The 26,829-nt window shown below is 36.2% G+C and overlaps 3 protein-coding genes across 11 annotated transcripts; all 3 read left to right on the forward strand.

Annotated features, from left to right (window-relative positions):
- Nucleotides 1-5,114: 5,114 nt before the first annotated feature.
- On the forward strand, nucleotides 5,115-10,916 carry LOC102608011 (LRR receptor kinase SERK2-like). The gene is made up of 11 exons (XM_006493788.4): nucleotides 5,115-6,041; nucleotides 6,434-6,566; nucleotides 6,651-6,722; nucleotides 7,425-7,568; nucleotides 8,182-8,253; nucleotides 8,364-8,435; nucleotides 8,521-8,624; nucleotides 9,126-9,254; nucleotides 9,335-9,676; nucleotides 9,905-10,299; nucleotides 10,401-10,916. The coding sequence occupies exons 1-11, from the start codon at nucleotides 5,954-5,956 to the stop codon at nucleotides 10,710-10,712; spliced, it is 1,863 nt and encodes a 620-aa protein (XP_006493851.1). The 5' UTR covers nucleotides 5,115-5,953; the 3' UTR covers nucleotides 10,713-10,916.
- Nucleotides 10,917-13,092: 2,176 nt separating this feature from the next.
- Nucleotides 13,093-18,445, forward strand: LOC102608503 (LRR receptor kinase BAK1-like). Of its 9 annotated transcripts, none has more exons than XM_025093717.2 (11): nucleotides 13,093-13,480; nucleotides 14,265-14,400; nucleotides 14,486-14,557; nucleotides 15,182-15,325; nucleotides 15,663-15,734; nucleotides 15,848-15,919; nucleotides 16,006-16,109; nucleotides 16,630-16,761; nucleotides 16,840-17,181; nucleotides 17,410-17,804; nucleotides 17,906-18,445. In XM_025093717.2, exons 1-11 carry the CDS (start codon nucleotides 13,399-13,401, stop codon nucleotides 18,221-18,223), a joined length of 1,869 nt encoding a protein of 622 aa, XP_024949485.1. In that variant the 5' UTR covers nucleotides 13,093-13,398; the 3' UTR covers nucleotides 18,224-18,445. The 9 variants fall into 9 exon arrangements, with proteins under 9 accessions (XP_024949485.1, XP_024949484.1, XP_052287547.1 ...); XM_052431587.1 differs by having other exon boundaries at nucleotides 13,094-13,502; XM_025093718.2 differs by having other exon boundaries at nucleotides 13,094-13,502; nucleotides 14,268-14,400.
- Nucleotides 18,446-19,192: 747 nt separating this feature from the next.
- LOC102609551 (protein ACTIVITY OF BC1 COMPLEX KINASE 8, chloroplastic) lies at nucleotides 19,193-26,452 on the forward strand. The gene is made up of 21 exons (XM_006493795.4): nucleotides 19,193-19,836; nucleotides 20,359-20,494; nucleotides 20,894-21,060; nucleotides 21,402-21,522; nucleotides 21,653-21,753; nucleotides 21,881-21,979; nucleotides 22,075-22,185; nucleotides 22,307-22,386; nucleotides 22,505-22,574; nucleotides 22,974-23,047; nucleotides 23,161-23,230; nucleotides 23,344-23,432; nucleotides 23,751-23,875; nucleotides 24,626-24,706; nucleotides 24,799-24,859; nucleotides 24,977-25,031; nucleotides 25,120-25,218; nucleotides 25,307-25,396; nucleotides 25,580-25,639; nucleotides 25,740-25,863; nucleotides 25,965-26,452. Exons 1-20 carry the CDS (start codon nucleotides 19,342-19,344, stop codon nucleotides 25,854-25,856), a joined length of 2,301 nt encoding a protein of 766 aa, XP_006493858.1. The 5' UTR covers nucleotides 19,193-19,341; the 3' UTR covers nucleotides 25,857-25,863; nucleotides 25,965-26,452.
- Nucleotides 26,453-26,829: the final 377 nt, after the last annotated feature.

Here is a 26,829-nt window from a genome sequence, read left to right on the forward strand (position 1 = left end):
GCCCACCCCCACCAGAAACGACCACGTTTTGGAGCTGTAAAGCTTCACTAAACTCACGTGCTTCTCAGCTGGTTATCAACAGAAAACGAACTGATCAAAACGATAGGACTTGAGTGCGTTTTGCACATCAGTTTAAGTAACCACGTGAGGAAGCATGTGACGAAGGTTATCAAAGTTCGTTAAGGTTGTTAAACCACGTGTCATCGAGCTGCTTATTCTAGAATTCAAGCTAGCTGCCCAGAACAGAGTATAAAGGCTGGTTTTCTGGGGTGATTCAAGAACGATTGAGTGAGTCTTGCAGAGAGGGTTTGTAGAGAGACAAAGGGTTAATATGTTCTCTGTAACGTCTGTTGAAAGGCTCTGTAACAATCTCTATTGTAATATCAATAAAGCTCATCTTGAGGCTTCTCCCGTGGATGTAAGCTGAGCATTCCATGCTCAGCTGAACCACGTTACAATTGGTGTCTGTGGTTCTTTTCTTGGTTCTTGTTTCAATTTCTTGTTTGTGTTCTTAGCTATTGTTCTTTGTTGTTCTTGGGTGAATTCGTCTAAGTAAATCTTGGGGGTGTGCAACTTGCATTGACTAAATCACAAGCATCCTAGGGCAGTGGTCAGTTTAGCTTGGTTATAGGCTTGCTGAATCACTACAATTGGTATCAGAGCTGTGGTGTTTTGTGATCAAGTCCAAGTATGGTGTCCTCTAAGGTCGATATAGAAAAATTCACAGGCAAGAATGATTTCAATATGTGGAAGATAAAAATGGAAGCCTTGCTGATCACTCAGGGTTTGGGAGATGCATTTGAGCCTGAAATGAAGGAAGGTAAAGGGGTTTCTTCATCAAAGACTCCAGAGGAATTTGCTGAAATTCACAGAAAGGCCAGGAGTACAATAATCTTGAGTCTTGGTGATTCTGTCATTAGAGAAGTGGCCAAAGAGAAGATAGTAGCTGGATTATGGAGCAAACTGGAAAGTCTTTATATGACCAAGTCTCTTGCAAACAGACTCTACATCAAGAAGAGGATGTTTACACTGAAAATGGCAGAAGGTGCTTCACTGGAAGAACACATTGATGAGTTTAACAAGGTATGTGATACCCTGGAAACCATTGATGCAGCTCTGGATGATGAAGGAAAGGCTCTTCTGCTTATCAGTTCATTACCAAAGTCCTATGAAAATTTAGTTGATGCCCTGATGTATGGAAGACAAACCCTAACACTTGATGAAGTAAAGTCTGCCCTGAATACCAGGGAACTTCAAACTAAACAAGGGCATTTGGAAAATAGTGGAAGTGAAGGATTGACAGCAAATGTGAAAACTGACAAGAAAAAGAAGAAAGGCAAATTCAAGAACAAAGAAAGAAATCTAAAATGCTTTCAGTGTCACAAAGAAGGCCATTTTAAGAGGGATTGCCCAGAAAAGAAATTCAAGACAAAAGATTCAAGAAATCAAAGTGGAGATGCTGCTGTAGTAGAAGAGGAAGGATATGAGTCTGCTGGTGTATGTGTGGCAACAAAAGACAGCCAAAAAGGTAAATGGGTTCTGGACTCTGGATGTACCTTTCACATGTGCCCTTTTAGAAATTACTTTAATGAATATCAAGCATTTGATGGAGGTAGAGTGATGATGGGTAATAACTCTATTTGTAAAATCATTGGAATTGGGGATGTAAGTCTTAAGCTACATGATGGTTCTATAAGAGTACTTAGGCAAGTCAGACATGTACCAGACTTGAAAAGAAATCTAATTTCTCTTGGAGTATTGGACCAAATAGGGTGTAGAATTAAGCTTGAATCTGGTGAATTGAGTGTTCTGAATGGTTCAAATCTAGTCATGACAGGGACTAGGAAGAATGGGGTTTACATCTTAGATGGTGAGGTGATATCTGGAGTAGCTGATGTATCCATTAAGCATACTGAAGATAAAACCAGGTTATGGCATCTAAGGCTGGGGCACATGACTGAGAGAGGGTTAAAAGAGTTAGCAAAACAAGGGTTGTTTAGTTCTGACAAGATTAGAAATCTGGAGTTTTGTGAAGATTGTGTTCTAGGGAAGTCTTCAAGAGGGAGCTTCAAAAGGTCTAGTCAGAAATCAAATGAGAGGCTGGATTATGCACACTTAGACTTGTGGGGACCTGCACAGTGTGTATCTCTGGGAGGGAATATGTATTTTTTATCCATCATAGATGATTTCTCTAGGAAAGTCTGGGTGTATGTGTTAAAGAACAAGGATCAGACTTTTGAAAAGTTTAAAGAATGGAAACAGATGGTAGAAAACCAAACTGGAAAAAGATTGACAAAGCTGAGGACTAATAATGGTCTTGAATTCTGCAACCAGCCATTTGACAACTTTTGTGCAAATGAGGGTATATCTAGACACAGGACAGTAAGGATGACCCCACAACAGAATGGGTTAGCTGAGAGGATGAACAGGACCCTTATGGAGAGGGTAAGATGTATGCTGATTCAGTCCAAGCTCCTAAAAACATTGTGGGTAGAAATCTTACTCACAGCTTGTTACCTTGTCAACCTAAGCCCCTCTACTGGAATCAATTTCAAAACACCCTTCGAAATGTGGTCAGGGAAAACTGCTGACTATGGGATTCTTAAAGCATTTGGCTGCCCAGCTTATATTCATGTCAGTCAAGGTAAGCTAGCTGCTAGAGCCTTGAGAGGTATTTTCATAGGCTATCCAGAAGGAGTCAAAGGGTTTAAAATTTGGTGCACTGACCTTAAGCCACCAAAATGTATAGTAAGCAGGGATGTGGTGTTTAATGAGGGCAGTTTGATGAAGATAAATCATGAACCTGATCTGGAAACTGAAAATTCAAGACTAACAGAGAAGCTAGAGTTTGAGGTGGAGTCATCTACTTCCAGAAACACAACTGAAGCTGCAGAATCAGATATTGTTCCTGAAATTACTGATGACACACAGGCACCTCAAGATCAGTCAAGTTCTCAGGAGCAAATCAAAGAATACCAACTCACCAGAGATAGAAAGAAAAGGCAGATTAAACCAACAAGGAGATATGGCTATGCAGATTTAATAGGCTTTGCTCTTGCAGCTGCAAAAGATATAGATGATGAGGAACCAAAGAATTTTAAGGAAGCAACCCAGAGCTTGTTCAAAGAAGAATGGCAGAGAGCTATGGATGATGAAATGGCCTCCCTCTACAAAAACAACACATGGGAGCTAGTCAAGAAGCCTGGAAATAGGAGAGTGGTTGGTTGCAAATGGATCTTTAAAATCAAGGAAGGCACAGTTGGATCTGAACCAAGGAGATTCAAGGCCAGGCTTGTGGCCAAGGGTTATACACAAAAGGAGGGGATAGATTTTAAAGAAGTGTTTTCTCCAGTGGTCAGACATGCCTCAATTAGGGTTATATTAGCCATAACAGCTGTGCAAGACATGGAGCTTGATCAACTCGATGTCAAGACATCATTTTTACATGGAAGGCTTGAGGAAGAAATACTGATGTCCCAGCCTGAAGGGTATGAGTTCCCAGGCAAGGAAGACCATGTGTGTCAGCTAAAGAAGTCACTCTATGGGCTTAAGCAGTCCCCCAGACAGTGGTACCTCAGATTTGATGAATTCATGCAACTACATGAGTTCATCAAATGCAGCTATGACTGCTGTGTTTACTACAAGACAATCAAGGATGGTTTGTACATATACCTCATTCTATATGTAGATGACATGCTGGTTGCTTGCAAAGATAGAGAAGAAATTGATAAGCTCAAGGTGCTGCTGAATTCAGAATTCGAAATGAAAGACCTGGGGTATGCAAGAAAAATTCTAGGAATGGAGATCAGAAGGAATAGAAGTAAAGGGATCATGTTTCTGTCACAGGAAAAATACTTGAGAAAGGTGTTAGAAACATTTGACATGAGCAAGGCTAAACCTGTGCAACTACCATTGGCTTCACATTTCAGATTAAGCAAGTTACAATGCCCTCAAACAGAAGCTGAGAAGCAAGATATGGCAAGTGTACCCTATGCAAATGCAGTAGGCTGCCTTATGTATGCAATGGTCTTAACTAGGCCAGACATAGCTCATGCTGTCAGTGTAGTCAGCAGATACATGGCACAGCCTGGGGAAGACCATTGGAAGGCAGTAAAATGGATACTCAGGTATCTAAATGGCACTATAAATTGGGGTCTGATGTATGGCAAAACAGAAGCAAGTGATGAGGTTCTGAAGGGGTATGTTGACTCAGATTATGCAGGAGATTTAGATAGGAGAAGGTCTCTTACAGGATATTTGTTCATGTTAAATGGTTGTGCTGTAAATTAGAAGGCAACACTACAAAGTGTAGTAGCCCTTTCAACTATTGAAGCTGAGTATACAGCTGCTACAGAAGCTGTAAAGGAAGCACTTTGGCTCAAGGGGTTGGTGACAGAGTTGGGATTAAATCAGAAGTCAGTATCAGTCTATTGTGACAGCTCAAGTACCATACACTTGAGCAAAAACCCTGCACACCATGAGAAGACAAAGCATATAGACATTAAGCTCCATTTTATCAGAAATGAAGTGTCAAGGGGTGCTGTAAAAATGGTGAAGATTCATACTGATGAGAATCCTGCAGATGCTTTTACAAAGGTGATTCCTGTGGCTAAGTTCAGAGCCTGTCTGGACCTAGCTGGCTTGTGCAGTCAGTGATATGCATAAGGGTTGGAGAAGGATTTAGAGTGAGGATAAACTTTGATTCAAGGTGGAGAATTGTGAGATGAATGAATCAAGTTTGGTTCCAGAAACGACCACGTTTTGGAGCTGTAAAGCTTCACTAAACTCACGTGCTTCTCAGCTGGTTATCAACAGAAAACGAACTGATCAAAACGACAGGACTTGAGCGCGTTTTGCACATCAGTTTAAGTAACCACGTGAGGAAGCATGTGACGAAGGTTATCAAAGTTCGTTAAGTTTGTTAAACCACGTGTCATCGAGCTGCTTATTCTGGAATTCAAGCTGGCTGCCCAGAACAGAATATAAAGGCTGGTTTTCTGGGGTGATTCAAGAACGATTGAGTGAGTCTTGCAGAAAGGGTTTGTAGAGAGACAAAGGGTTAATCTGTTCTCTGTAACGTCTGTTGAAAGGCTCTGTAACAATCTCCATTGTAATATCAATAAAGCTCATCTTGAGACTTCTCCCGTGGATGTAAGCTGAGCATTCCATGCTCAGCTGAACCACGTTACAATTGGTGTCTGTGGTTCTTTTCTTGGTTCTTGTTTCAGTTTCTTGTTTGTGTTCTTAGCTATTGTTCTTTGTTGTTCTTGGGTGAATTCGTCTAAGTAAATCTTGGGGGTGTGCAACTTGTATTGACTAAATCACAAGCATCCTAGGGCAGTGGTCAGTTTAGCTTGGTTATAGGCTTGCTGAATCACTACATTTTCCTATCACCAAAATCACTTGGTTCCATCGAAAGATTATGTTGTGTGAAAGTGTATACTGTAGATAATCACGCCCCAGCTGAACTAGCTATCAACACACCGTATGCAATTCTCGTATTTCCCGTTAATGACAAACCTTCTTGTCGCCGATGCTGACCAGGAAACCGCGTTATGCTGTGTTGTGTCGTGTCGCTGCCCTTGTTTTCTATTCTAAGTAATGTGAATGCTTTGACTAGGCTCAACCAATGAGCCACATCAAAGCAGCTTCTTTGTCTTTGCTGTGAAATTGACTGACTTGTTAATGTAGTATGTCAAGTCAAGGGGAAAAGAAACATGTATTCATCTTGTGGAAAAATGAAGTACCCGAAAATTGGGATTTTTAGGTAGATGAAATTCAAAGAATCTTCCTTTGTCTGTTTCTCATAATTTCTGTCATCTTGAAATGGGATGTCTGAAGGACCATCTTTTGAAGAAACTACTGGCTTTGGCTTGGTAAAAAATGGAGGAAGAGTAAGAGATTTATCTTGTTTTGAGTCCAAGGGCTAAACTTAATTAGATTTTGAAGATCAATGGAGAAAAGGGTCCCTGTTCTTTTTCTTTGTCTGGCCTGGATGATGCTGGTGGTGGCTTCACCAATGGTCTCCGCTAATGCTGAAGGTTTCTTTTTATTTTCTTTTTTTCTCTCTTTCTCTCTATTGCTTGCTTCTTACGGGATTTTCATATGCATAGCTATTTTTTATTGCTTGTTAAGGTACTATGTTTAATTTCATTGCTTACTTGGAAAAGTTAATAAATATGACATCTATTTATGATTAATTTGGACTGTGATGATTATGGCTTCCATGTTATTCTATATTAGTGTGTAGCCCACAAGCTGTTTGAATCCAAGTGAAAGTTGAGTTGTTTAGATTTTAAGAATTTTTAAGTATATATCTTCCATTGGTTTCACTTGACTGCTGCAGATGGTTTTCCAAAATCAAGGTGTTTTAGTTTTTTCCTTCCTCTTTCCTTTGCTACAGAGTTGTATTTATTACTTTCTTTCTGAGCAGGTGAAGCTCTGAATAATTTTAAGTTGAAGTTACAAGATCCTAACAATACTCTGGAGAGTTGGGATCCCGCGCTGGATTCACCATGCACGTGGTTTCATGTAACCTGTAACAAAGAAAACAGTGTTACTAGAGTGTAAGCTACTTCATTTGTTGATCTCTTTTATGCACAGATGAAAGTCTTGGCAATCTTCCTCAAATATGTTTGTGTATCTACCAGTGATCTCGGGAATGCAGGATTAGCTGGTGAATTGGTGCCAGAACTTGGTCAGCTCAAAAACTTAACATACCTGTAAGTTACCTTTAACAATTTATGTAACTAACTGTTACATTACCGGAAGAACAATCATGTTAATATACCCATCGCTGTTCTAATACTCAACTGTTTAAGTTTACTGATCTCTTAACTTACTATCACCACATACACATATTTTTTATTAAGTTTGAAGTTTTGAGTCATGAATGGTATAATTGCTGGCTTTTACCATGCACTTTTCCTTTATCTTTAGGCACAAAGATAAAATGAACTGCTACTACTAACACTAAAATCCGGCAATTCTGCAAGTTATAACGAATGCTATCCAGGCTTCTTTTCGAAATTTGTAAAAATACCTTCATATTCCTGGAGCTGGTTAGTGAATTTTAGTTCATCTTGTTGCTTTTCTCAAGTTTTCAGGGAGACGGTTGTTGATTGCTTTGCTTCTGATGCTGAACTCTCACTCATGTGTCAACAGCACTTTAAACACTTGCAGATTTAACTTGGACTGAACCACTTCCTTCTTATTTCAAATCTATACAAATTCAAATATGAAATATCGTTATGTTATTTTAGACCAGTAATCTGGTTTATCTCTGTATACATACATACAAACACAAATTAAAGAATAGGTCACTTGTTGCATATTCTTTTTAGTTTGTGCAAGGTCTCATAAGTTGCTGTTTCCAAAGGTTTCATAGTTTTGTGAATTTATTTCTTTCCATACATCTACGACAGGGAGCTTTATGGTAACAAGCTAAGTGGGAAAATCCCCAGTGCTCTCGGGAATCTAATGAATTTGCAGAGCTTGGATCTTTACATGAACAATATCAATGGTTTGATTCCAGACACATTGGGTGAGCTGAAGCAATTGCAATTCCTGTATGATCATTTTCCCTAGTATTAAAATGATTGTCTATTACAGTTCATTCCTTCTTTCTGGTTGTTAACTTTAATTAGTTGTTTATCAGGATATTCATTTCTCACTAGAAGCAGGATATTTATGCATACTTTATTAGAATCTTGTAAAATCATCTTCAGAAAGAGAACTTCCAATTAATCCTTTGAGTTTTTGCAGTAAGACTAAAGAAGTAGATTCGCACTAGCTTCTGGATTGTTAAGTGGATTTTAAGTTGTTTAAAACTTTTGATCTACAAACTTTTTTTTTTTTTTTTTTTTTTTTCACTTGTTAGCTTCAATGAGGCAAGTTTATGGACCAAAGGCTTGTTATTTCTGCTTTTACAGGACAGCTTGCAATCTTTAGTGAATTTGGAAACTATTAGTGCTCTATCAGTCATTTTAGATCATATCGGAAGTAAACTACATTGATGCCAATAAGAAAAATTGAAGATATTGAGTAGGACCAACCTTCATTTCCGGATTTCATTAAAGATATAGAGGCACTAAATCTTCAAGTATGTTTTGGCTTATTTGCTAAATCTGTAACTGCTTGAAAGTTAAAAGTGTTTCTTCTTATACTTCTGTCTAAGGATAGTCGACTCAACAACAACAGCCTATCAGGTTCAATACCTACATCCTTGACTGGTATTTCAGGCCTGAAAGTCTTGTGAGTGCCTAAGTAATATGTTTTTCTCCTTTCTTCTTATTCTTCTTTCTCCATCAGTGTTATTTGGTTGTAGTGATCTGACAATTGCATTTTGTAATGTCGGTTCTCAGGGATTTATCAAACAACTTTCTATCAGGTCGTGTTCCATACGACGGCTCCTTTTCACAATTTACCCCCATCAGGTTTCTTGCTGATAAGTAATGTACTGATTTTTTCCCCACTTAAATGAATGCAAAAATGAAGTTATTTTTTATTTGCTAATTGCAGCTTTAATAACAACTCAAATCTGTGTGGTCCAATTATTGGAAAGCCTTGCCCTGGATCTCCTCCATTTTCTCCTCCACCTCCGTTCGGCCCAACATCTTCTCCAGGTAATCTCTTGTAGATCGTAACTCACTTTATCGATCTTAACGATATCAGTTTTTATTGCCATAACTACTGTGAATGTATCAGATAATGAGTCTAGCATACGACCTGGTAACTTAGTTTGAAAATGGGACATGGGGAACCAAAACTGCTTACATTTTTACCAGTTTTTCTTTCTTTCTTTTTTTTTTTGACGAAACCGTCAGAGTAAAACCTTTATAATTCAGGCTGTTTCAAAGATCTTTGCTTGAAAGCTTTGTTACTCTATTCTGCTACTGGTTTTGAGCAGAGTGCCCGAAAGAAATCAGGGCACGCACCATAGGCTCTGCTCTTATTTGCAAACGCACTAATGACATTGTTGACATTGACTTTTTATTTGGGATTGCAAAAATGCTTGAAAGAGTAGAGCGGTGCATCTTGTTCAAGCATGCTTTGTATGGCCAATTCCATTTCATGAAATGAGCATTAAAGGACTGAACAACTTTATGCCATCATTGTCACTTCAGGAAGAAATTCAAATGCCGTGATTGCCATAGGAGTTGCTGTAGGGGCTGCTTTACTTTTTGCTGTCCCAGTTTTTGGGTTTGCATATTGGCGGCGGAGAAAACCACACGAATTTTTCTTTGACGTACCTGGTAAGTTTGCAGTTGCTAAAATAAATTCATGTTGATGTTTTATTTTGGAATTCTCTTTTATTTGGTGTACATTTCTTCAGCCGAAGATGATTCAGAACTCCAGTTGGGACAGTTGAAAAGGTTTTCTTTGCGAGAACTACAAGTTGCTACAGATGGTTTTAGCAACAAGAACATCCTGGGAAGAGGTGGATTTGGCAAGGTGTATAAGGGACGCTTGGCTGATGGCAAATTGGTGGCAGTAAAAAGACTTAAAGAAGAGAGGACATCTGGAGGGGAGTTGCAGTTTCAAACAGAAGTGAAGATAATCAGCATGGCTGTGCATCGGAATCTTCTGGGATTATGTGGGTTTTGCACGACTGTCACTGAGAAGCTGCTTGTTTATAAATACATGGCCAATGGAAGTGTTGCATCACTCCTAAGAGGTAAGTGGTTCTTCTTCATCATTTAGCTTTTGTTTGATACTAGAGCAATTTATCGGAGGCAACCAGAATGAAGTGCACCGTGCCAAGAATACCTATCGCTAATGTCATTGTGATGATACTTCTTATTACATTGCTCTGCTGTAGGGCTATTTCAGTTACACTTTCAACTTAATTTGTTCATTCTGTATGATTGTGTGAACTGATGACCATTCTGATATGTTCTTGTAGAGCGGCAATCATCACTCCCGCCTCTTGACTGGCCAACTAGGAAGAAAATTGCTTTAGGGTCAGCGAGGGGCCTTTCATATTTGCACGAGCATTGTGACCCAAAGATCATTCATCGAGATGTCAAAGCTGCAAACATATTGTTGGATGAAGAGTTTGAGGCTGTCGTTGGTGACTTTGGTTTGGCTAAACTAATGGACTACAAGGACACCCACGTAACCACTGCTGTGCATGGCACCGTTGGGCATATAGCCCCAGAGTATCTCTCCACAGGGAGGTCATCAGAGAAAACGGATGTTTTTGGTTACGGTATCATGCTGTTAGAGCTAATTACCGGACAGAGGGCATTTGATCTTGCTATGCTTGCAAACGATGAAGATGTTATGCTCCTTGATAGAGTAAGGCTTAATCCACCAACTTAAGCAAAATGCTGTTTCCAAGCTTCTCTTGGTAAAAGTTTTTAGATTAATAACTGATGACTTATAATCCATTATGTCAGGTTAAAGGATACCTAAGAGAGAAGAAATTTGATATGCTTGTTGACAAAGACCTGCAGAACAATTATGATGAAACTGAAGTGGAGGAACTCATCCAAGTAGCACTCCTTTGCACACAAAGCACCCCAGTCGACAGGCCTAAGATGTCAGAAGTTGTCAAAATGCTGGAAGGCGATGGCTTGGCAGAAAGATGGGGACAGTGGCAGGATGCTGCGGTAAACCGCCGCAATGAACTTGAATTGGCTTCACTGCAGAATTTTGAAACCTACTCTACCGAAAACCTTTCTAATATGCATTTATCTGGTCCGAGATGACAGTCTTAACTTGGGAGTCAAGGAAATCATATAGTAAGCTTTTGTTCACCATTTATATATATATGGTGTTTTCTTTATCTTTATTTTTCCAGTTCGCGGTAGCAATTTGATTCATCTGTTGTTAAGGTCATCTTATTATCTGTATATAATGTATATCTTGACAAACGTGCAAATCATAATTATAATATTGTATCTTTTGCCTTCCGTGCAACATGTATGGTCATAGTTTTTTTTATTTGTATGCCATAAAAGTCTTGATCTTTGCCCTACTTACAAATCAATACCATGATAGAAACTGAGAAGACATAATTTAACACCCTCTTTTTTCTATTTTATAATCACTCTGCTGATATCGAATATGCTTTGCTAGCCTGTCATTGATACGGTGGCTTATTAAGTGCATGTTTGCTATCATTTATCTAATATCTATAAGTGTTCATTTAATTCCAGAAGTTTTTTTTTTTTGGTTTGGTTACCTTTTTAGTAAGGTTTTTTTAAGATTAAATAATATATTTTATCTCTACTAAGTTTAAATTTTGAGCTTTTAAGAAAGAAGAGAGGTTAAAAAGCTTTTTAAAATATTAAAATGTTTGAAATATCTATTATTTATTTCATTATTTTATTTTATTTCTATCATAGCATAACTTTAAAAAAGTTTATATATGAAAATAATTTTATAATTTTAAATAAAATCTCTCATTGACAATCAAATAACTATTTTTTTTTAAATCTAATAAAATTTATACCAACAAAAGTTCTAATGAAATAAACTCTATTTAATGAGTTATATCAAATAAAGTCCAAGTTTAAGGACTTTCAAACCTCCTATGATATAATATACAAAAGTTCATTAACAAAACTTAAACGCAAAAGTTAATTCATGAGTTAAAGTTAACTAGACTTCTATACTTAGGGCCTGTTTGAAATTATTTTTCGGAGGTTTAAAAGTGATTTTTAAAATATAAAAGGTAATTTTAGTATTTTGTAAAAAAAATTCAAAATCACTTTTGTCAAAATGAGCTCACCTACTGTTGATTTTGAAAAGTAAGGGAAGAGTAGCTTTTAAATTCTGATTTTAAGAATCAATTTTATCCTTTAATACAATTTTATAAATATCTTTAAAATTATTACCTAAACCCAAAATTATCCTTATTAAAATTGAAAAAAAATCAACATTTTAATAAATGTTTATTATAACTCATTAATATCAATTTATTAATATCAGTTTGTTGGTCAAATTACTATTTAATTTGTTTCTCTATATTATAAATTCAATTATCAATTGTTTAAAAATAAAAAAAATAAAAAATAAAATTAATATATTATAAAATTTATTTATAGTAAAAATTATTATAATACACAATTAAAAATATTACATGTATATGTTTTTATATGTATAAGTAAATTTTATACTACTTTATGTACATTTTAGTCATTTGCTTTCTTTAAGCAAATTTAATAATAAAATTTACCAAACGTCCATAATTGCTTTAAAAACTAACAGTACTTCTGAAAATAAAATTTACGAAACACTTAAATAATTTTATTCACACAATTAATTATTTTTACAGTACAACGAACAATAATTATTTTACAAATTACAACATTCTCAAATTAGCCCTTAATTTGAAAACCTATTTACAATCAATTACATATTGTCTCTTTAAGACATTTTAGTTGTGTGAATTTTAGTCATTTGCTTTCTTTAAGCAAATTTAATAATAAAATTTACCAAACGTCCATAATTGCTTTAAAAATTAATAGTACTTCTGAAAATAAAATTTGGGAAACACTTAAATAATTCTATTCACACAATTAATTATTTTTACAGTACAACTAACAATAATTATTTTACAAGTTACAACATTCTCAAATTAGCCCTTAATTTGAAAACCTATTTACAATCAATTACAGATTGTCTCTTTAAGACAAATGGAACTAAACTTTGGAAAAGTTCAAAGTGTAGAATTTAAATCTTATATTGTAAGATTGTATGCTTTAAACTAATATCGAAAAACACTAGGGATTCAAATTCTTTGTTGGTACAAATTGATGTGATGCTTTTATGTGCCCACTCCAAATAAACTTGTGAGAAAATTTTTGGGGAAAAAAAAGTTTGCTCTATTAATTTTTAAGCATGTATTAAGTTATTAAATCAATAAGCCAAATTTATCTAAACAACCAAATTTTTAAGGAGAGACAGAATGCTTGCTTACAATTATAAGCGACATGCCAAGTCTTGGCTTAGGCATGTTGGTCGCAATCAAAAGTAGTTTAATGACGAAGACTATTGACATTGACCCTGAAACTGTATTATGGTGCGTCTCATTTTCCTATTTTACTTACTGTACGCGCTTTGACTTGGCCCAGTCAATGAGGCAATGAGCTACTCAGCCACATCCCGCCAGCTTCTTTGTGAATGCTGGGAAATTTACTCACTTAGCGCAATGTGTTGAAGTCAAAGAAACATGTATTTTCGTGGAAAAAAGTACACATAAGCATTCAAGAATCTAGCATGTAGGTTTCTCATAACATTAAGTTTTAATCATTATTATCTTGAAATGGGAAGTTTCTGGGAATCTTTTGAAGAAACTAACTGGTTTTGGATTGGTGAAAAATGGAGGAAGATGAAGAAATTATCATGATTTGAGGGCAAGCGCAACGCTTAATTTGATTCTGAAGATCAATGGAGAAAAGGGTTCTTGTTTTCTATCTGGTCTCGACCATTGTGCTGGTAGCTTTACCAATGATCTCTGCTAATGCTGAAGGTTTTTAACTTTTCGCTTGCTGGTTGGTTTATTATATTCATAATTATATTGTTCAATTTCATTTGTTTTTAGAGCAATTTGAGGATTTTGTTTTTCATTGATGTGAATATGTTGCTACGCCAATACTGTTTAACCCATAAGCTATTTATATTCAAATCAAATGAGAACAATGTTGTCATACCATCTGTTCCATTTCAAATTAGCTAGGATACTATAGGTTAGTTAATTCTAATGAATAAGTTTGGCAAGATGGTGGTGATGTTCTTCACATCAAGCTTGGTATTTTAGGTACTTAATGCTTGTGTTTGATGTAGCGTCATGTATTCATTTCTGAAGAGAGATAAAAAAAAGTTCTGCTCTCATTAGCAATTCACTAATCTTGTTTTGGAGGTTTGGGTGATAGGAGAATTGAGTACTTTCCTTTTCTGGTATTGGGCTTTGCTTCAACTTGTTAAGGCTTGGATAATATTTAAGAGATCAAGTTGGTAGAGAGTTTGTACTACCTCAGTTGGCAGGGGAAGAAGTGGTAACATTAGAGAATTTGCAAAACTAATTGGTTTCTAGATAGATGATTAATAAGAAACTCCTTGAATTTCCATGCTGAGGTTCTACAGTTACGTAAATTTGAGCTGTTATAGAGTTTTAAGAATTTTGAGTATATATCGTCCACTATTTTCATTTGATTTATGCAAATGGTTTTCCGAAATCAAGATATATTTCCCTCCCTCTTTCCTTTGCTATGGAGTATAAGCTTGGTTTTTGTAATTGTTGCTTTCTTTCTTAGCAGTTGATGCTCTGTATATTTTTAAGTCGAAGTTACAAGATCCTAACAATAGTCTGCAGAGTTGGGATAATTTGCCTGGGAATCTGTGCACGTGGTTTCACATTACTTGTAACCCTGAAGGCAGTGTTACAAGAGTGTGAGCAACTTCATCTGTTGATATCCTTTTTAATATTCATTAGAGTGTTGCAATCTTCCTCAAATCTGTTTGTTTACCTTATCAGTGATCTCGGAAATGCAGCATTATCTGGTGAATTGGCACCAGAACTTGGCCAGCTCAAAAATTTAGAGCTCCTGTAAGTTACCTTTAACAATCGATATAGCTAATTGTAACGTTAGGAAAAGAGATATAGCAGTGCTACACTAGTACTCAGCTCAGCTCAAGTTCAACTTCTTCCTCTCTCTATCTAGACAAGTTTTCTTAGGTGTCTGAAGTTCTGAATCATGAATGGTAAACCAGTTGGCTTTACTAGGCAGTGTTCCTCATGTTTATGCACGAAGATAAAATGAATGGCTATTACTGACAGTAAAAACGGCTGTTTAGTAAGTTAGAACAAGTGCTAACCATAAATCCATTTTTTGAATGTTTAATGTTTTGGCTGGCTAGTGTGATTTTAATTCATCTGATCACTTTTTTCAAGTTTTCTGTGAAACGGCTGTTGATTGCTTTACTCGTAATGATGAACTGCCCCTCATTTCAACATCAATAATGAATGTTCCCGATATAACTTCAACTGAACCATTTCCTTCTCATTTCAAGTCTCATCTGAATGTAAAATATTGTCATTTTATTGGCTGTCTATTAATCAATTATCTCTGGCAACAAACACTTCCGTTCTAGTCTTTGGAAGGTCTAGTTTGTTGTTGTTACCATGGGGATTCCTACTTTGCCAGTATATTCTTCCATTTGTCTATTACAGGGAGCTTTATGGTAACAACCTACGTGGACATATTCCTAGTGCTCTTGGGAATCTGACAAAATTGAAGAGCTTGGATCTTTACTCGAACTTGTTCAATGGAACTATTCCAGACACATTGGCCAACCTGAAGCAATTGAAATACCTGTATGATCTTTTCCCCTAGTATTAGAATGATTGCTTACTATAGTTCATTCTTTTCTATTTGGTTATAACTGTTTTTGATTTTTATCAGGAGACTCATTTCTTACCTAGAAGCAAGAAATTTATGCGAAATTATGTACATCTTGTGTTTTTGGAAATACCTTGTACTCTATCAGTCACTTTAGATTATATCGGTACCAAACTAGGACCGACCTCTATTTCCAGATTTGATTTGCAGATATAGAGGCATTAAATCTTCAAGATGTTTTTTTCTTATTTTCTAAAATTTTTATTATTGAAAACTAAAAGTGTTTCAACTTGTACTTCTATATAAGGATAGCCGACTCAACAACAACAGCCTGTCAGGTTCAATTCCTACGTCCTTGACTACTATCACAAGCCTGAATATCTTGTGAGTGCCTATGTAATATGTTTTTCCCCTTTCTTCTTATTTTTTATTTCTCCCATCAGTATTATCATGGTTATAGTGATTTGAAATTTGGATTTTATAATGACGGCTCTCAGGGATTTCTCGAACAACCGTCTATCAGGGCCTGTTCCAGACAATGGTTCCTTTTCACAATTTACCCCTATCAGGTTTCTTGCTGATAAATGATGTACTCATTTTTTCCCCAATTATATGATGACAAAATATGAAGTAATATTTCATTTGCCAAATGCAGTTTTGAAAACAACTTAAATCTGTGTGGTCCAAATACTAAAAAGCCTTGCTCTGGATCTCCACCATTTTCTCCTCCACCTCCATTTGGTCCAACATCTTCTCCAGGTAATCTCTCATATTTCTTAGCTTACCTTATCAGTATAATCGGTATTAGTTTTTATTACCATAACAGTTATGGAAGTATCTGATATTTTCTAGAATTTGACCTGGTAATGTAGTTTGAAAATGGAGCGTGGGAAAGTTAAAACACTTACTATTTGCAAGTTTTTCTTAAATTTTTTTTAAGAAAATTGGCAGAACAAAAATTTACGATTCAGATTGTTTCAAAGATTTTTGCTTATCTTCACCCAAAAAACAAAAAAAAAAGAAAAAAAAAAAGAAAAAAGGATCTTGCTTTCCTCTGCTGCTGTTTTTCAACAGAGTGCCCAAAAATTATCCGGTCATGCATTATTAGCAAAAGCACCACGGATATGGTGAGGTCAAATTTTTATTTGGGAGTCAGGGAGTGCAAACATGCTTAAAGAGTACAATGGTGCATTTTGTTCAGACATGCATCTATAGGCCTAAACCCATTTTATGAAATAGGAGTTCACTGAACTGCATTCTGTCTTCATTGTCATTTCAGGAAGAAATAAGTCAAATGCAGCAATTCCTGTGGGAGTTGCTCTTGGCGCTGCTTTACTTTTTGCTGTACCAGTTATTGGGTTTGCATATTGGCGGCGAACAAGACCACACGAATTTTTCTTTGACGTACCTGGTTAGTTTTCAATCTCCAAAATGAATTCATTTTTTTGTTTCATTAGGAATGCACTTTTAATCGGGTTACATTCTTCAGCTGAAGATGATTCAGAACTCCAGTTGGGACAGTTGAAAAGGTTTTCTTTGCGAGAACTACAAGTTGCTACAGATGGTTTTAGCAACAAGAACATCCTGGGAAGAGGTGGATTTGGCAAGGTGTATAAGGGACGCTTGGCTGATGGCAAATTGGTGGCAGTCAAAAGACTTAAGGAAGAGAGGACATCTGGAGGGGAGTTGCAGTTTCAAACAGAAGTGAAGATAATCAGCATGGCTGTGCATCGGAATCTTCTGGGATTATGTGGGTTTTGCACGACTGTCACTGAGAAACTGCTTGTTTATCGATACATGGCCAATGGAAGTGTTGCATCACGCCTAAGAGGTAAGTGGTTCTTCTTCATCATTTAGCTTTTGTTTGATACTAGAGCAATTTATCTGAGGCAACAAGAATGAAGTGCACTGTGCCAAGAATATCTATCGCTAATGTCATTGTGATGATACTTCTTATTACATTGCTCTGCTGTAGGGCTATTTCAGTTACACTTTCAACTTAATTTGTTCATTCTGTATAATTATGTGAACTGATGACCGTTCTGATATGTTCTTGTAGAGCGGCAATCATCACTCCCGCCTCTTGACTGGCCAACTAGGAAGAAAATTGCTTTAGGTTCAGCGAGGGGCCTTTCATATTTGCACGAGCATTGTGACCCAAAGATCATTCATCGAGATGTCAAAGCTGCAAACATATTGTTGGATGAAGAGTTTGAGGCTGTCGTTGGTGACTTTGGTTTAGCTAAACTAATGGACTACAAGGACACCCACATAACCACTGCTGTGCATGGCACCGTTGGGCATATAGCCCCAGAGTATCTCTCCACAGGGAGGTCATCAGAGAAAACGGATGTTTTTGGTTACGGTATCATGCTGTTAGAGCTAATTACCGGACAAAGGGCATTTGATCTTGCTATGCTTGCAAACGATGAAGATGTTATGCTCCTTGATAGAGTAAGGCTTAATACACCAACTTAAGCAAAATGCTGTTTCCGAGCTTCTCTTGGTAAAAGTTTTTAGATTAATAACTGATGACTTATAATCCATTATGTCAGGTTAAAGGATACCTAAGAGAGAAGAAATTTGATGTACTTGTTGATAAAGACCTGCAGACTGATTATGATGAAACTGAAGTGGAGGAACTCATCCAAGTGGCACTCCTTTGCACACAAAGCACCCCAGTCGACAGGCCGAAGATGTCGGAAGTTGTCAAAATGCTTGAAGGCGATGGCTTGGCAGAAAGATGGGGACAGTGGCAGACTGCTGAGGTTATCCGCCACAATGAACTTCAATTTGGTCCACGGCAGAATTTTGAAAAGATAGTTTACTCTACCGACAATCTTTCTAATATGCATTTATCTGGTCCGAGATGACAGTATTAGCTTGGCAGACAAGGAAATCATAAATCCTTTCGTTCACCATTATTAAGGGGTTTAATCCGTCCTTGTTTTTGCAATTTGATTCATATGCTGTGAAGTTCATCATATAATCTGTACATCATTGGTTATGCACATAAATTTCTCTAGGGTAGGTTATGAACAAATTTGTCTCTAAGGTACACTCCTCAAAGCCCAAAGCTCTTATCTTTCCTGCAATTCTCGCAATCTTACTGGTTAATTATCCTAAATCAATCGCTCTCATATAAGCGATATCCTCAAGTTATATATATATATATATATATATATATATATATATATATAATTCTTTTCTAATGTGAACGTACTCATTTTATTTTCGTGCTGATACATTTTAAAATCGTAAAATTTAAAAGAGTTTGTTTTTAATCCTTTTAAACTCCATAATTTTATAATTCATTAAAAATATTAATTTTTTTAAACTGTACGATTTTAAAATATGTTCACATAAAAAAAAAAGAGCGTTCCCACTTATATATATATATAAAAGCTATAAGTAAATAGACCTTATTATTTACTTAAAGCTGGAATCGGGGATCCATTTTTTCATCATTTTATTTTTGAATCATGTCAATGCATGCAGTGCAGATCAAAGTTCCAAGACGATTCTCAGACGCCTCTAAATTTTAATTGTCATATTTTAATATTTGTAATTTTCGAAGGCATATTTGCATTATAAATATATTTATATTTAAAAAAAACCATTCTTTTAACACGTAAGCCCAGAAAAGTTTCGAAAATATATTCCAAACAAATATACAGACAAACGATGAAACAGATTTTGTGGCCAAGGCACACACAGAAACTTTTCAACCAATCAGGCGCCTCCGAAATTTGCTTCACTGATATCCTAATGCCACGTGTCCCATCCACCTCCACCCCTTCCCTCCCTTTTTTTTTTTTTTATATTTATTTTCTCTTGAATTTTTCAGTTCATTGTCTTATTCTTTTACTCTTCTTGTCTCCCACACACCACAAAGCCACTGAGTCTCTGTCAAAAAAATCAATGATGAATCAAAATTAGGAATTAGGGTTCTGATTTTGATAAGTTTTTAGACATACCCACCTGAAAGGAAATGGCTTCTTGTTCTTGTTCTTCTTCATTGGCTTTGCCAGAACTCAGATTTTTGTCTCCTAAAGCCGCTTCGAGATACCATCTTTCACTCTCGAAACAGTCTCTTTATAGAAGTTTTTTGTATAAGAACTACCCCAGATGCAATCTTGGCCGTAGGATTAGAGTTGCTGCTGGGAAACAAGATGGGAGTGTGGTAGTTGAAGAAAAGAGGGAACCTGAGTTCATCAAAGGACTGAATGATTTTGAGGTTAATGGAAATGGCTCTGCTAGTAGGAGTGATAGTGTCGGTAGTGTTAATGGTGGTGTTAATGGGTATGCAAATGGGAGTTTGGTGAAGTATGTGAATGGGAATGGGAATGGAGGAGTTGCAGTTGAAGTAGTGGGGCAAGTTGAAGAGGAGGAAAAGTTGAATAAGGAAATTGAAAGGAAAAAGAAGGTTGAGGAGATTGGGAAAGAAGACGCTTGGTTTAAGAAAAGTGGCCAAGAGAAAGTTGAGGTGTGAATTTATGATGAATTTGATCATGTTAATGGTGGTTTTGATTTGTTTCCTTTGAACTTAGTTGTCCATTTATCTTTTGTGTAGAGTGTTAATCTTTGGTACCAGGTTGGGAATCAAGTGGTTCTTGCTCTTTTTAGCCAAAATGCAGATTCGATCTCTCCTAAAGTGTTTTGGTTGGAATTTAGATACTAATTTTGGCCTAGACATAGTTACCTAATGTGGTATTAGTGTCAAATTGATGAACAGTTCAGATGTTAGAGTTTCTTGTTTCTGCATGTGTTTATATATTTGTTTGATCCACATGACATGCATTTTGAGAAAATCCAGTCTTGCAAGTAACGGGGCATCTTGTAGTTTAAAATTGAAATCATTTCTCTTAGTTTCTCACATCAGGAGTTACTATTTTACCTTTATGTGTATTAGTTGCTTCTATGGTCCTATTTTAGAAGGAGGCATAATTGAGGAAAAAGAATTCTAGGTTTGGTGGCATCATAAATAGTAGTGGATTACATGTTACAGGTTTCTGTTGCGCCGGGGGGCCGCTGGAGTAGATTCAAAACCTACTCGACGATTCAAAGGACCTTGGAAATATGGGGATTTGTTCTGACATTTGTCTTCAGAGCATGGTTGAACAATCAGAAGTTTTCTTATCGAGGTCAGTCATTTCTAGTTGATTGGTCTTGGGCATAAACTAATATAGATTGGACTTCTGCCAACGTTGCAGAGCAAATTAATTTTAGTTAGCTTGAGTGATTTTGTATTCTCTGTTGTCATGACTGTACTGTGGCTAAAGAACATCCTAACTAATAAAGTGTCCCCATGTATCCTATACGTTACATGATTGTTTCAAGTTTGGTCAAGAGATCTATCTGATACTGAGCCCACATATCATGACTAATACCAAGATTTTTTATCCCAATTCTTTTCCTTTTTCCTCGCTTACTCCTGAGGCTTCAGGTCAATCAAACCTCTAAGACTATTTATATTCAGTTTTTAAGTCTTTTCAGTGGATAGTCTGTATTTAATCCTGACAGTAGATTTATAATATAAGCAGGAGGAATGACTGAGGAAAAAAAAGTCCTAAGGCGGAAGTCCCTTGCCAAGTGGTTGAAGGAAAGTATTTTGAGATTGGGTCCTACCTTTATCAAAATTGGCCAGCAGTTTTCTACAAGAGTAGACATTCTTGCTCAAGAATATGTGGATGAGTTGTCCGAACTTCAGGTTGAATTATATTCAATTGAAATGTAAATTTATTGATGCGTCATCGCTACTCATGCTTCTTATCTTGGTATCATAACTTTACAGCCTATATGGCGATGCATATTTTTCAGCGTAATCAATATTATGTCAGTTGGAAATTATTTCATTATTTCATTCAAACTATGCCTGATATGATGGATGATTTTCATTAAAACTTTATGTAGACTATTAATTTTTTCTATATGGCAATTGTTGCACTAGTCACATGTTTTGTATCAACGTCTTTTGTAGTTTTTCAAATCTAGAAAACCATTATCATTTGGTAATTAATTGAGTTGATACTGAATGCTAACTTTATGCAGGATCAAGTCCCTCCTTTCCCATCAGAGACTGCTGTATCTATAGTTGAAGAAGAACTTGGAGCTCCCCTGGATGATGTATTTGAACGTTTTGATGTTGAACCAATAGCTGCTGCTAGTCTTGGTAGCTTTAATTTCCTTTTTAAATGCATTTTTATGGGCAAGCTTTCTGAAATCAGTGGACCAAATTTGTTGAAGCATTCCAAGTAACTCATTTCGACTGAAGAATCCAAATATTCATCTTTTCTTTGCAGGCCAAGTCCATCGAGCAAGACTGAAGGGAGAAGAAGTTGTTGTTAAAGTACAAAGGCCAGGTCTCAAAGATCTTTTTGATATTGATCTAAAAAACCTGAGGGTGAGGATTTATTCTTTCAGAATTCTATGTGCAGTTCATCGTCTTAGTGCGCTGCATGGTGCTTGAAAGTTGAAACTTCTGCCATGTGTTATGACTCATAGACTGTTATTATATGTTATACTTCCAGGTAATAGCTGAATATCTTCAAAAGATTGACCCAAAATCAGATGGTGCAAAGAGAGATTGGGTTGCCATATATGATGAATGTGCTAGTGTGTTATATCAGGTATAGAATTTTTTAAAAATTTTAATTTTTGCAGCTTTTTTGGCTCTCTTTTCATTGCTTCTGTTTGTCAAGCTAATAATATTTAACACTTTCAGGAAATTGATTACACCCAGGAAGCTGCTAATGCTGAACTTTTTGCTAGTAATTTCAAAGACATGGATTACGTAAAAGTCCCAACGATATTTTGGGAATACACCACACCACAGGTTCATCCTTCAGAGAATTGGCCTTCTTTCATCTCCTCTGCCTTTCTCCTTTCATTCCTTTTTAGATCACCCATAGTATCTCACTACCTCATTTTGTATTTATTCATGTATTTATGTGTAGATTTTGACCATGGAGTATGTGCCGGGGATCAAAATAAACAGGATACAATCTTTAGATGAATTGGGTGTTGATCGAAAAAGGTCCAGACAATCCCATCACAAGTTCTAGTCATATCATGATATAGTGTGGTACTTTCCCTTCTGCTTTCAATGCTAAGCCACTCAACTAAACTTTCTTCTCTCTTATTGCGTTGTGCAGGTTGGGTCGATATGCGGTTGAATCTTACTTGGAACAAATTCTTTCACATGGTTTTTTTCATGCTGACCCTGTAAGTTTTTATTATTCACTTTTTTGTGATGTAAATAAATGCTTAAATCGGTAACTTGCAACTTTCTAGTCCAACAAACTTGTAGAATTAGAAACTGAAGCATAAACTCTAAGCTTTTTGTAGTTTTATAGCTGAAAACAGCATATATTTGCTTGCATTATTGAAATCAAGATGCTCGGTGCATATGTTTATTTTTACCTTACAGAAGGGAGGGCTCCAAAAATCTTGCTGCAGACCTTTGATTCTCAAACTCTTAAGCTCTTCTATATGAACATACTGTTTCTTTCTTTTTCTGTCTAATATAAAGACAACCTATACAAATGTATCATGATTACATGATGGCATCTATGCTAATACCGGTCTGTAACATGGACGTCTCTCCCTTCTCCCATTCTGCAGCATCCTGGAAATATCGCTGTAGATGATGTAAATGGTGGAAGATTGATCTTCTATGATTTTGGTATGATGGGAAGGTACTTTCTAGACTTTTTGTTAAATACTTACTCTAAATATTCACAAGTACTTTTTGAATTTTTCTTTGGTTACCTCCCTTTGTTAAAGTATACTCTCCAATGGCTCCATGCAGTATTAGTCCAAACATTAGAGAAGGTCTGCTTGAAACATTTTACGGAGTTTACGAGAAGGATGCAGACAAGGTAGACAAATATCCTAGGTTCAAGATTATTTCTATGGTACTTCGTTGTTAACTTTGTAGTTGCCATGGTTGGCTGTGGTTTACTTCTTCCCGGAAACTTTTACCTTAGTGCAGGTCCTTCAGGCAATGGTTCAAATGGGTGTTCTTGTCCCTACTGGAGATACAACAGCTGTCAGGCGAACAGCACAGTTCTTCCTTAACAGGTGTTCTTGATGAAAAAAAGATAATTGCCTGTTTTCTTTCCTCGATTGATTTTTTTGTTTACATAAAAACAATGGCTGAAGTTAATGAACAGTTTACATTCTTTTCTTTGGCAATCATTTCCTCGATGTTAAACTAATCACAAAAATAGACGAAGCTTTAGACAAATAATTGTAAGCAAGATGTAATCAATATAGTGATCATGCATTCTCAACCAATTAATGTATTGAATATACCAAAATAACAAGATTATGTGCAGTGTAGATGTTCCATTAATTTAAGTGTTTTTGTGACATTGCAATTCATACAACTTATTACAGTTTTGAAGAGCGTCTTGCTGCACAAAGAAAAGAAAGAGAAATAACGACCCAAGAACTTGGCTTTAAAAAGCCATTGAGCAAGGAGGAAAAGATTGAGAAAAAGAAGCAACGCCTTGCTGCAATAGGTAATTCACCTTTCTTCATTTTATCTTTATGATATGATTTGACTGGTTATCTGGACTAGTTGTAGAAAATAGGTGCCGAAATATATGGGGCCTGTTTATATTTGCATTTGGCCAAACCCATTCATCATTTACCATGCTGGCTGGTCATATGTTAGTCTCAAATCTTAATGCATTTAACCTGCTCCATGAATTCTTGTAGTTTTCTTCTTACTGAACACAGTGAGTGAAGAATAAGTCGGCTTTCTTCAGCTGTCAGCTTTGACAGTTTGGTAAACAATGTTTTTGCTCTTGTAGCTGGGACCAACTGTGGCTCTTTTTATATCAAGATGTTGGGAATAGCGCAGCACAGTAACTGAAATCTTAGGTTGCTATTTGTCCAGTATTTATGACAGCTGTTACGAGTGGTATATTATTGTAGTAAATCTGCTAAAAGCCTTCCACATTTTATTGCATTGACCATTGAGTATCTTATTGTATCTAAATGAAGAGTGCAAATGCAGAAAGTAATTTTTAAATTAATTGCGTTGTCTGCCTTGATTTAGTTTAGATTTCTGAACTTTGATATACTGCAAATGTGCACCGAAGGATTTATATCAGTCAATTCTGCAAACTTTGTTTCTGAACACACAACCCCCCACAAAAAAAAAATTTCCACAAACTTTTTTTTTCCTAGTATTATAGCATCCTCTAGTTCTTTGGACTTCTTTGCTATTGGAGTTGCTACTCACAATTGTTGTAACCTCTTACCAGGGGAAGATTTATTGGCCATTGCAGCTGATCAACCTTTCCGATTTCCAGCAACATTCACATTTGTTGTCAGAGCATTTTCAGGTAATGTTTAAGTAGTTAGGTGGATTTGTTGCCTTATGTCACTTTATTCAACAATGACCTCAGAATACTGAGAAGGGAATACTTTTCTGCAGTTTTAGATGGCATTGGGAAGGGCCTTGATCCTCGGTTTGACATCACTGAGATTGCTAAACCGTAATTGTGTCTAAGCTGCCTCAGTCCTTTCAAAATCATTTTATCTGAGATCCTGAGAACTTTTCAATCTTTTATTTGAATGTGTAACTGACACATTATGCCTGCTTTTCTCTATAGTTATGCAATGGAATTGCTCAAATTTCGTGAGGCTGGAGTTGAAGTTATCTTGAAGGCAAGCTCGAGTTATCTGGATTCTGCTGTGATTTTGTATACTGCTGTATATGGTTCCATTTTCATTATCTGTCTTTTAAATGTTTCAGGATTTCAGAAACAGGTGGGACCGGCAAACCCGTGCATTCTACAACTTATTTAGGCAGGCTGACAGAGTTGAAAAGCTTGCAGAAACTATCCAACGATTGGTAGGGTGTAGTGTTGTTTACTGTACTCATATCACTTATATTACATGTCTTGTCATATTCTTCTAATTTTGTTTAACTCTATTTGTAGGAGCAAGGTGATCTGAAGCTTCGGGTTCGAACATTAGAGTCTGAAAGGGCATTCCAACGTGTTGCAGCTGTTCAGAAGACAGTGGGAAGTGTGAGTTATTCTGGCTCATAACCTTATGGACAAATCGTACTAGTACAAATTCTTTTCTTCGCTCTTGGAAATGTTCTTTCATCTCTCTATAGTCATTGCTTTGATTTGATAACTTCATTTTGTGAGAATGATCTCTTAAGCCAGGAAATCCACTTAATGGTTATTTCTTTGACCAATCAACAGGCTGTAGCTGCTGGAAGCTTGGTAAACCTTGCAACAATTTTGTATCTCAATTCCATTCGAGTAAGTCATCCGTTGTTTTTTTTTTTTTTGTCAAAGTATTGTGCGCCATTTGGTTTGAAAATTTCATCTAATCAATGTTTCAATTGATTATCTATCTTAGGTACCAGCCATTCTAGCATATGTCAGTTGTGCATTCTTCGGTTTCCAAGTCCTCTTTGGAATCATAAAGGTCAAGAAATTAGACCAACGGGAAAAGTTGATAACAGGAACTGCATAACCAGTTGGTTAGTAGAACTTTGCCTGTATCTCGCTCCTAGCATGCTTGTTTAATCCTTTTAATCTTTTCATTCAAATATGCAATCATATTGCTATTCCTTTTCTGCAGACTCGTTACGACTGTAATGTTGGAAGTTCATCTCCTTTGGAAGCTCTAGTTTTGAAACTCGAATTTCCTTGCCGACTCAAAAATCCTGAGAGCCATATGAATGTTTTCTTTTTTAACAAGAAACTGGGGCAAAGTCTACAACTCATCCACATCCCTCCATTTTCAAAGCTTAGATTAGAATGAATTTTCCACAAATTATTTCATTAAATGAGTATCTTGCTGTGTATTTTTAATTTTTTTTTTGTTGGGGGGGGTGTGGGTCTCGCGCTGCTGGGCTAGTTGATCAAGTTATATATAATAACAGTTTTTACAGCCTTAGCGTAGAGTTTGTGTTTGTGCCAATTTTATGGCCAAAATATTGGATCTATCATTTAGCCACCCATGGCCATCATCCTACTAGATGGGATGTCCGTAAGCTTTTGTATAATTGCTGTAACATAGAGAAAGTTTTGAATAAAAATTTCTGGATTTAATTGGTAGCTATCAAATCCTTATTTTTTTATTTTGTATATTGCCAGTTCATTGAACAGACCCACAGAATTATAATCTTTTTTTCTTTTTAGTATTAGTTGTGATCTGGTTTACAGAACATGCAAATTAAATAATACCATGAACATAAGTCAAACACAAGCCAGCATTTGTACTTCTAATTAATTTGCAATTTTATTTAATAATTATCTCTTTGAATATGACAGTGAATGTTAGAAGAGGCTAGCTTTGTAATGTTTCCCCGGAAGATGCCATAAATAATTTATTAATGATTCCACCATTTGTGATCAAGAAGCTGGCACTATAATTAATATAAGATTGTGTTATTGTATATCCTTTTAACCCAATGGCTAAATAAAGAATAAATTCCAATTTA

Source organism: Citrus sinensis, chromosome 7, assembly GCF_022201045.2.
Source record: "Citrus sinensis cultivar Valencia sweet orange chromosome 7, DVS_A1.0, whole genome shotgun sequence".
In the NCBI taxonomy this organism is placed as follows: domain Eukaryota; kingdom Viridiplantae; phylum Streptophyta; class Magnoliopsida; order Sapindales; family Rutaceae; genus Citrus; species Citrus sinensis.

Excerpts from the sequence above, each read along its gene's own strand:
- LOC102608011 (XM_006493788.4), top strand. The coding sequence starts at position 5,954 with ATGGAGAAAAGGGTCCCTGTTCTTTTTCTTTGTCTGGCCTGGATGATG. Across the intron at positions 9,677-9,904 it reads TGTTGCATCACTCCTAAGAG|AGCGGCAATCATCACTCCCG; the intron begins GTAAGTGGTTCT and ends ATGTTCTTGTAG. Across the intron at positions 10,300-10,400 it reads ATGTTATGCTCCTTGATAGA|GTTAAAGGATACCTAAGAGA; the intron begins GTAAGGCTTAAT and ends CCATTATGTCAG.
- LOC102608503 (XM_025093716.2), top strand. Across the intron at positions 15,735-15,847 it reads ATCACAAGCCTGAATATCTT|GGATTTCTCGAACAACCGTC; the intron begins GTGAGTGCCTAT and ends GACGGCTCTCAG. Across the intron at positions 17,182-17,409 it reads TGTTGCATCACGCCTAAGAG|AGCGGCAATCATCACTCCCG; the intron begins GTAAGTGGTTCT and ends ATGTTCTTGTAG.
- LOC102609551 (XM_006493795.4), top strand. The coding sequence starts at position 19,342 with ATGGCTTCTTGTTCTTGTTCTTCTTCATTGGCTTTGCCAGAACTCAGA. Across the intron at positions 19,837-20,358 it reads GTGGCCAAGAGAAAGTTGAG|GTTTCTGTTGCGCCGGGGGG; the intron begins GTGTGAATTTAT and ends TACATGTTACAG. Across the intron at positions 24,860-24,976 it reads ATCACTGAGATTGCTAAACC|TTATGCAATGGAATTGCTCA; the intron begins GTAATTGTGTCT and ends TTTTCTCTATAG.